At 37.3% G+C, this 8,639-nt stretch overlaps 2 protein-coding genes across 2 annotated transcripts; one reads left to right on the top strand and one right to left on the bottom strand.

The window, feature by feature from the left end:
- Nucleotides 1–533: 533 nt before the first annotated feature.
- LOC111785280 (uncharacterized) lies at nucleotides 534–4,484 on the bottom strand. The gene is made up of 5 exons (XM_023665689.2): nucleotides 4,320–4,484; nucleotides 3,513–3,645; nucleotides 2,248–2,344; nucleotides 1,961–2,047; nucleotides 534–932 (listed from the first exon to the last, which is right to left on the bottom strand). The coding sequence occupies exons 1-5, from the start codon at nucleotides 4,378–4,380 to the stop codon at nucleotides 798–800; spliced, it is 513 nt and encodes a 170-aa protein (XP_023521457.2). The 5' UTR covers nucleotides 4,381–4,484; the 3' UTR covers nucleotides 534–797.
- A 288-nt stretch (nucleotides 4,485–4,772) lies between these two features.
- Nucleotides 4,773–7,649, top strand: LOC111787480 (FKBP-like peptidyl-prolyl cis-trans isomerase family protein). Its single transcript, XM_023667453.2, has 6 exons — nucleotides 4,773–5,085; nucleotides 5,452–5,522; nucleotides 5,605–5,691; nucleotides 5,932–6,081; nucleotides 6,224–6,283; nucleotides 7,325–7,649. Exons 1-6 carry the CDS (start codon nucleotides 4,836–4,838, stop codon nucleotides 7,391–7,393), a joined length of 687 nt encoding a protein of 228 aa, XP_023523221.2. The 5' UTR covers nucleotides 4,773–4,835; the 3' UTR covers nucleotides 7,394–7,649.
- The last annotated feature ends 990 nt before the right edge of the window (nucleotides 7,650–8,639 follow it).

The following is an 8,639-nucleotide window of genomic DNA, read 5'->3' as shown; positions in this document are numbered from 1 at the left end:
TTCGCCTATCAATTTCAGGAAGCCTCTGAACCACAGATCTTTCACCTATGTAACTTTCCAATAATGCCCTCAAGCTATATGTTGTTACAAGAGGATTGTTGGTAGTAGTCCAAGCTGGCACCTGTTCAGTCTGACAAGTCACCGACGTTTCCCTCTCTAATGTCTGCCTCTCATTGTTCCAAGTTAATGAGTCATAGCCTATCCATCCACGTCATTTTCGCCCTTGGCTTGGAACAGCAAATACAGAGAAGACATTGGCCAGTGCCTTCACTCGATCCAACCTGACTTTTGCTTAAATAATAACGTTTCATTCTTTGGTTTTTTTCTCCTCCAAGGTTCCACCATTTCTTCCCCTGTAATCTCCAGAATCTCGCCAAAAACCAAATATGAACCTTAAATATTAAGCTTTGCTACCTCGCTTTTCCCTGTTAAGATTTAGTTTTTAGCTGGAAGGCAAAATGGACGCCCCAGCAACAAGGGATCATTTGGCTTAAGACTGCCAGACAAGTTTAAAAAATGCAAATAAGAGGAAGGAATGAAATATGTGATTTTCAAATACAAAACAATGGCTGTTCGTTTACAAAGTAGGAAACAGCAAGAATGCTCTTCTACAAACTATTCAACTTTAGAAGGAGCATCTGAGTGATCATAGCACCACATTACGCGATGATGTGTAATGCACATCAAAGTTCGGTTCCAAACGTATTAAGACAGAAAATCAAAGATAATAGCTAGAAAATTAACTATTATTCTTAGTCCCGGAATCGTGGGCGGTGAAAACCAAGGTAACGATACTTTCAAATGGCAGGTTCAACTTCATCAGAGTTTACGGCCACTCCATTTGGGGAATCCTCTGTGCGGAGCTGAGAAGAAACCTCATCAATGGCAGAGTTCAACTGTTCAATCTTCTGTGCCAGCACTTTTCTTGTTTTCTGCAATTTCAATAAAAAGCAAGTACATGTTCGCACATCAAAAACCGAACAGGAACTGTTAAAGAAAAGCACGTAATATTATATTTCTTCTATAAAGAAAGTTCAGAGTTGAAAAGAAAAAAATCCAGAATCAAAAACAAAATATTGTTATCTAAAAATTTAAGACAAATCCTACTGGAAAGGGCCCTGTTTTAGTTCATAGATTAGTTTTGTATAATCTAGATGGGTGTAGATTTGCTTATCCTGATCCACAAGCTTGCTAATCTTCTAGACTACATACATACAACATATTATAGTCATATTTTATACTAATACCGACAAACCATATCTCAAAAACCAAATGAAAGTGGGATATTTAGTCGATAAGCTTATTTGAATTGTGCAATTGAATCAGTAATCTGTATTTTTTTTTTTTTTGGTGGGTTTATAATTTGTTAAAATTAGTATGTACTATAGAAGAACTGTTTTAGATTCATGTGATATGAGTTTATGTGCTCCTTAGAAAACTCGTATCCCAGGATAAGTAAATCCATACATATAAATTCGTATTCCAGTTTATGTACTCTTTTGACCTTATACTACACAAATTTTATGCAAAATTCAAATACCCCCACGCAGAATTGTCAAAACTGAAGTTACACGAACACATTTTAGCATCTTTGATGAGAAGTTGATGAAGGTTGGAAAAAATATATATTTATTACTATTATTATTATTATTTTATATCTGCAAATGTTCGAGCCACCTTATCTCATGGGACAACTACTTGATCCTAGTTCAACTGGTTGCCAAGAAAACTAACAGAATTTTAAAATCATACGTAGGTGCCCACATGATTTGAACTCATTCCCTCTTAACCCTTTTCTTTCCCAAGCTCCAATTATCATTCTGCCAACTTATGGTATTTAAGAAGAAAGTGCAATGTTACGAATAAAATCCACGATTGGGTAAATGAATGTCAAGTGAAGATGAAATGTTCATTCACAAGATCACTCGCAACAAATAAAAAGAGATGAGTGATTTTGCACCTCTAAGGCTTTTTCTTCATCATATATGAACTTGGGAAGTTTCCTCATCAAATCTTTTCGGTCTGTTCCAGCAAGTGCCTTGCTAATCTATAATTCAAACACAAGATCAACTCTCAGTCATAACAAGACTAGGATTCTGCACTTGAAGCTCAGAGACAATAGTTGTGCATATTTCTACATACCTTCCCTAAGATAGTAACCATAGCACACAAGTAACAGATATACTAGGTGAAATTTCCCATATGTCCAATTTAGAGGTTGGATAAGAGATGAAAAAAGTTAAAAACCTGAGGGGCATATACACAGCCAAGCGTACCAACTACGAGCCCTCCCAATACAAAACCTCCAATAAAAATGCCTGCACTGCTTGACCGTCCACCATCACTGCCACAAGGGGCATAATAAACTGCCGTCAGAGTATTTCAAATGAAGCATATAGGACGGACCCATCAAGACATATACAATAAAATAGACATCAACTTGTGCTATGTCCATTTGAAACATATAGGAATACTATTATTAGTTTCCACTCGGAAAAGCTTTATTAACAATTGTTACAGGCTAGACATTATTCAACCCTAAGAGTTATTGTTTATTTATTAATTAGTAATTGTTTGGTATAAGAAATGAGGCTTTATAAACAAAGAGATAGAGAAACAATCTAGGCTTGGGGATGATGAATGATGCTTTATAGACAGATTGAGAGAGAGAAACAACCTGAGTGCGGGAAGAAAAATCCCCCTCACGAAAATAGACCATTGGAGCCTTCCAATCATTAGTAATCATCAAAAGACTAAAATTACAACCAAAAAAAAAGCTCGTGTGTTTGGAACACCACCACAATGCTAAGTGCTGTACACGATTACAAAAAGAATCCACCGTAGTCTCCTTGACTTTAAAAATCCTATTTGTTCTCTCCTTCCAAATTAACCAAAGGAGAGAATGGACTACAATTCCACAAAATGTTGGCCATGCCTCTAAACACTGATCCCCCAAAATATTTTAGGAGCAAAAGGCCAAATCTCATAGGGAGGCACAAATCCAGACCGTAATCATACAGAGTAAACAGATCAAATTCAACACCTGTTTCATTTGAATTTGTTATCTAAAATGGGATGAGTACACACATTCATTATTATTTTTTCCCCTTCTTTTGGGTAGGAAACCTACATGCCTTCATTATGTTGATTTGATCAGTCTTTGACCAAATCAACGAGACTCAGTTTCGAGCATAGCAAACCAAACAGGCTCATCCTTTGGTTGCAAATCTGTTTGAACCAGCTAAAAATTAGTTATGTTCATGGTTGTTGACTACCTGAGATTAACACATTCAGTTCAGCTCAGCACGGCAGTTCCTTTTCCAGTTATTGTGCACCCCAATGATAAGCCTACCCACACAAAGATTCTAAACATGCATTCCTACCACGTAAATAGTTTCTCAATGTAGTGATCGATAATAATTTCTTCCAAAAATAGACTCCCTAGACTGTAATGCTATAATATGAGATGACTAAATGGCATATTGTTTTAGTAGTGATTTCAAAGATTATACCTATATGCAGCTTGAACTGAAAGTGGCCGCCTAAATGTAGAAAGCTTGGCCTTTCCCACCCATCCAGGATTGAGTAACAAGCGGGTAGGGGAGACACTCCCAAATCGTTTATCAGCAGTTCTCAGATTTGATCCTGGCAGGAAAATACAATTTATGGGTACATACATGTGCACTCTCCTTAGTTCTTCCCAATTATGAAAATAAGAGCAACTACCTACTAGTCATAATTCAATGTTCCAACAATTACAAAAAATTTCATTAATTTGGAAATCAAGACATCATCACGATGTAATAAAAACGATAAGATTAATAGCGCCTTTAGACATCATCAAGAAAGAATAAACAGCCCACCATAAACGGAACCAAAATGGAGGAAAATACACATTCCCCTCGCAAATTTCTCCTAGAAAAGGCCGTTTCTACATAGAACACAAAACCGATTTATGAGCTAAGAGGATGGTCAAAAGTAGCAGGTAGCTAACATTTGAAGCTCGCTGTAACTCAATATACAAATTAGAAGAAAACCCGATATCTACCGATGGAAATGAGGGCATTTCGCGATGGAAAAATCGAGAACACAAGTCCTAAATCTCCCGCACTACAAGATCATCCCCAAAATTAAACCGGAGAGAGGGGTGTTACTAAGATGTGTAAATTGGAAAAGAAACTCAGGAGCAACAGCTAAAATTGAATCGATACAAGAAAAAAGAATACAGGATAAGAAATAACAAATGGGGAGCTTGTGTACTTAACAACGAAAATCTAACACAAGATCAAATGCTGAAGAAATCAGAGAGTGAGGATTACCAGCTGATAACTGGAGTTCAGGGGTTTTCGTTAAAATCAACGAATTGGATATAGCAGACATCGTTGTGTTGAGTCCCAAAGATGAACAGAAGATAGCGAGAGAGTGCGGTTTTGGTTTGGAGGTGAACGTGGAAACGGGAAACGGGAAACAGATTATTACTAGGAGAATATTTTTCTTGTTCGATAATATCGATGGCCTTGGGGAAATTATTCCGTGCTTTGCGATCACGATAATCCCTTGAGCTCTTTTTTGCTGCCCTGTGATCTGATGTCAATCCTATCGACGCCCCGCTTTTTTCTGGGCTTTTGCCCCGCTTTTTTCTGGGCTTTTGCCCCGCTTTTTTCTGGGCTTTTGGCCCAACATCAAATAAGGAACTTTCTCCCGGGCTTTATTTAAAGTTTTAAAAATAAAAATTTAAAGTGAAAGATATTATTTATCAAATTCCGCCAAGCGTTTGTGGATAGGGATATAATGTGGGCGCTTTACGAACACTTGCTCTGCGTAGTTCAACCGCCATGGCAGTGGCCATAACTAAGAGCTTGGATTCTTGTCCCATTCATCGCCTTCTTCCTCAAATTCGTTCACAATCTACGGCCAACAGAAGAGAAAATGCTAGCCAAGAATTGTTTTCTCTTCCAATTTCAAGAAGGTCTGTAATTTTGATCTCCTCGCTACCTCTCGCTCTTGTTTCCGTATCTCCGTCGTCCGAGGCAAGAGAGAGAAGGAGCAGGAAGACTATTCCTCTCGAGGACTATCTCACCAGCCGTTAGTAGTCTCAATCCTTCATGTATCGTTATCTTCTGAATTTCCTTTTAATACTTCAAATTGGTTGAAAATCCTGAAATCTTGATTAGTAATTACGACCTATTCTTCAAATTCTGTATCTACATTTTATAATCAACCGAAATGAAGTGGGAGTTTTGTTCGTTACGTGTTGAGCTTCTCGTGGAGTGTACAATTCTGTTTCCAGGACTTAGAGGGATCTGTTATGTTTATTGATAACAAATTTTAAAAAAAAAATTAAAAAACCCATCGAAATCTCACTTTAGTGGTTGGAGGATCTGGATTATGAGGAACATTTCTATGCAGCATTTTCTTTGATTCACATTGGCGATGACATTTTGATTGCAGCCAATGGACTGAAGTACTATGATATCGAGGAGGGAAAGGGTCCTGTGGCTGAGAAGGGTTCCACAGTACAGGTAATCTGTTTGGGACATTTTCAGAGCTGTGTTTGCCTGTCTTTGAATTTTAACTTTTCTCTGTATTAGCTCTCTATTACAGGTTCACTTTGATTGCCTCTATAGAGGGATTACAGCTGTGTCAAGTCGAGAATCTAAACTCTTGGCTGGAAATCGTATAATCGCCCAGGTTCTTGAACATTTTGCTTATGTGAACTTGATTTCGTTCATCAGTTGTTATCGAAAAAATGAGTGTGTACAAATGTGATGTTTAATATTGAAACTACATCATAGGATTAAATTTTCTTTAGTCAACAACTTCAGCTTTTAGGTCAATTCTAGTAACTAAGCGTCTGGATGTAATCTAAAATTCATCTTTATTAGTTAGAGAATTCAATTTCTAATGTATGTTGACCCATGGTTTGATCAGCCTTATGAGTTCAAAGTAGGAGCCCCTCCCGGGAAGGAGAGGAAACGTGATTTTGTGGACAATCCAAATGGTCTGTTTTCAGCACAGGCTGCACCTAAACCCCCACCAGCAATGTACTCCATAACTGAAGGGATGAAAGTTGGGGGAAAGGTAAGTGCATTCTTCTATTCCAAACTTGCACAAGCACATGCTTGATTTGTCTGTAATCTTCTTCTTCCCCATTCTATTCTCTCAAGTCTTACCTTTTATTTTTGCGAGGATTTCTTTGACTTCATTTTCCTTCTTTGTGCAGCGAACGGTGATTGTTCCCCCTGAGGCTGGATATGGTCAAAAGGGAATGAATGAAATCCCAGTAAGTCCCTAAATTTCAGTTGTAGATATTATCGAAATCTCGAGTGTGATATTTTTCCATTACATAAAGTAAGTCCATCGTTTGCCTTTTTATTATGTTTGACGTTTTGACCCATCAGCTATTTTTGAAATTTAGTAACATTTACATGTGAATGCATGAAAACTCGGGTCTAAAAAGTTAGGCCCTGAATTTAAGTTGTAAATGTCAATAATTATCCACTACTTAAAGTACGTCAATCATTTACTTTTTTTTATGCGTGACTTTTTTGACAGATCAATTATCCACAACTTTTTTTTACAGAATAACTATTTTTAAAACTTTAAAATTGCATTTTTTTTTATAAAAAAATTAAGTTGTAAATGTTAGTGTCGAATTATCCACTAAAGTAAGTCAATCATTTACCTTTTTTTCATTTTTTATGCGTGGCTTTTTGACAGATCAACTATTTTTAAAATTGTATGATCACATTTGCATGTGAACCCATGAAAACATGGGATTAAAACCCTGGTCTAACTCCTTGGTTTTGTTGTCATATCATTGAATTTGATCTCGGAACATTGTATTGAAAATGTTTTTTCTTTTATCATGAAACATGCGCATATATATTTGGTTTACTTTTTTTTGCCTATGGTCTTTAGTTTACAAAATACCAAACCAAAAGATCTATATACTTCAAGGACAGAATAAGAATATAAAAAATTGTTTAAGAGAAAAATTGAAACTTCAAATGTACTTTTAAAGTGAATAGCAATTCCGAAACCATAAAAAAGTTGTAAAGGGTATATTTCAAAAGTTTAAAAAAGTATTGGCGGAATTAAAAAAATCATAGCTAGTTTATGGACAAAAGCCATAATTTGGCCCCTTTTTGGTATTCTAGTGTAATTAGTGGAGGAATCCAAGAAATGGTGAAGTCAAGTGCCCTTTGGTTTACTTATGTTATTTATGCCAATTAGTGCGTGAAGGGTTGAGATAGAGATAAGATGACAACTTTTGAGTTGTATGGTTATCAGATGTACATGTAATCCTGCTTTGTATTGGCAGCCTGGAGCTACTTTTGAATTGAACATCGAGCTTTTAGAAGTGGTGCAGCCTGATAAAGGTGGGGCCTGACCTGATTCGAGAAGCTGATTTTGATCCCCCGCAGGACAAGAAGTTGAGCATTAGCTGACTTAGTCCTTTGGAAGGACGAGGAGAAGCACATCCTATTCTTGGGTAGGGGGAGTTTTTCAATGGAACCTTGAGCGATTATTGTCAATAGAACGAAAATGTTAAGACCAGTTATTTTGTATCGTATCTTACCCCGACTGACTCATTGTGACGGTCCTTTAAAATACAACAAAAAGATCCCGCACCAAATTTCTACTTCGGTCCTTGGATGTGTCGCCTTTTCTCTGCCCCCCTCTCTCTTGCTTTAGCTTTTGAATCCGGTTGGATATTAATTGATAAGAGGTAGAGGGCGGCTCTGATAGGGAAAACGTGACAGCCTTATTTGTATATTAGTGTTATTGTTTTATCAGCAAAAGGAAAAAGCGGAAGTTTCAAGTGTTGTGGATATCAATTTCAGAGAGAGAGACGCAATGAATTGGTGTTGCTGGCAAGGGGGATTGGATTGGATTGGATTGGATTGGATTGGATGATTGTCTGAAGTGACATTTTGTGGAGGTATTTTCCTTTCTTGATGGGTCGAAAGTGCCTTGTCATTGCTGGGATGCCGCAGGGCTCCCACCCACTTTCTGTGAAACCTCCTCCTCCTCCTCTTCTTGACATTTTCCTTTTGGTCATTTAAGAAAAGGGGAATACTGACTCAAATCAACAGACAGTTTGTCCACGCAACACCAACACTTTGTTGGTTTTCCCTAACCTCGGATTCAAGTCCAAGTTGAACCCGGTTTAAAAAGATTGAGCGAAATGGAGTGTGTTGTGTTGTAATGTGGACGAAATGAGCGGGAGATGCGGTGTTCTTACTTTTTGTAGCACCTAAATCCAACTACCTAAAAAGAAAAAAGGATTTGCTCCGTATTTGATTTGATCTGATCGTATCGGATCAGATCACGAGCTGCTGCTCAATTGATTGATGGTGTTTGCGGGCTTCTAGCTCACTACTAATGATAGTGGTTTGGTTAAGGAGTTGGAATTGGAATTGGAATTGGAATTGGAATTGGAATTGGAATTGGAGAGGCTTTAGTTGTTGGAGGGTTGGGTTTTCATTCCATTATTTACTTTATTGATACGAAACTGAATTTTTGGTCGGTTTTCAGGTATTTGTCATGTTGCGAGTGAAAATGAGTATTTTGTGGCGTTTCGGATGTTTTCATGCTTCCTTCCACTTTCAAAAAAAAATTATTTGAAACTGATC

This window comes from Cucurbita pepo, chromosome 2, assembly GCF_057944985.1.
Source record: "Cucurbita pepo subsp. pepo isolate OVF chromosome 2, ASM5794498v1, whole genome shotgun sequence".
NCBI classification, from domain to species: Eukaryota; Viridiplantae; Streptophyta; class Magnoliopsida; order Cucurbitales; family Cucurbitaceae; genus Cucurbita; species Cucurbita pepo.
Note: the sequence above shows the minus strand (reverse complement) of the source record. Positions and strands in the feature narration are given on the sequence as shown.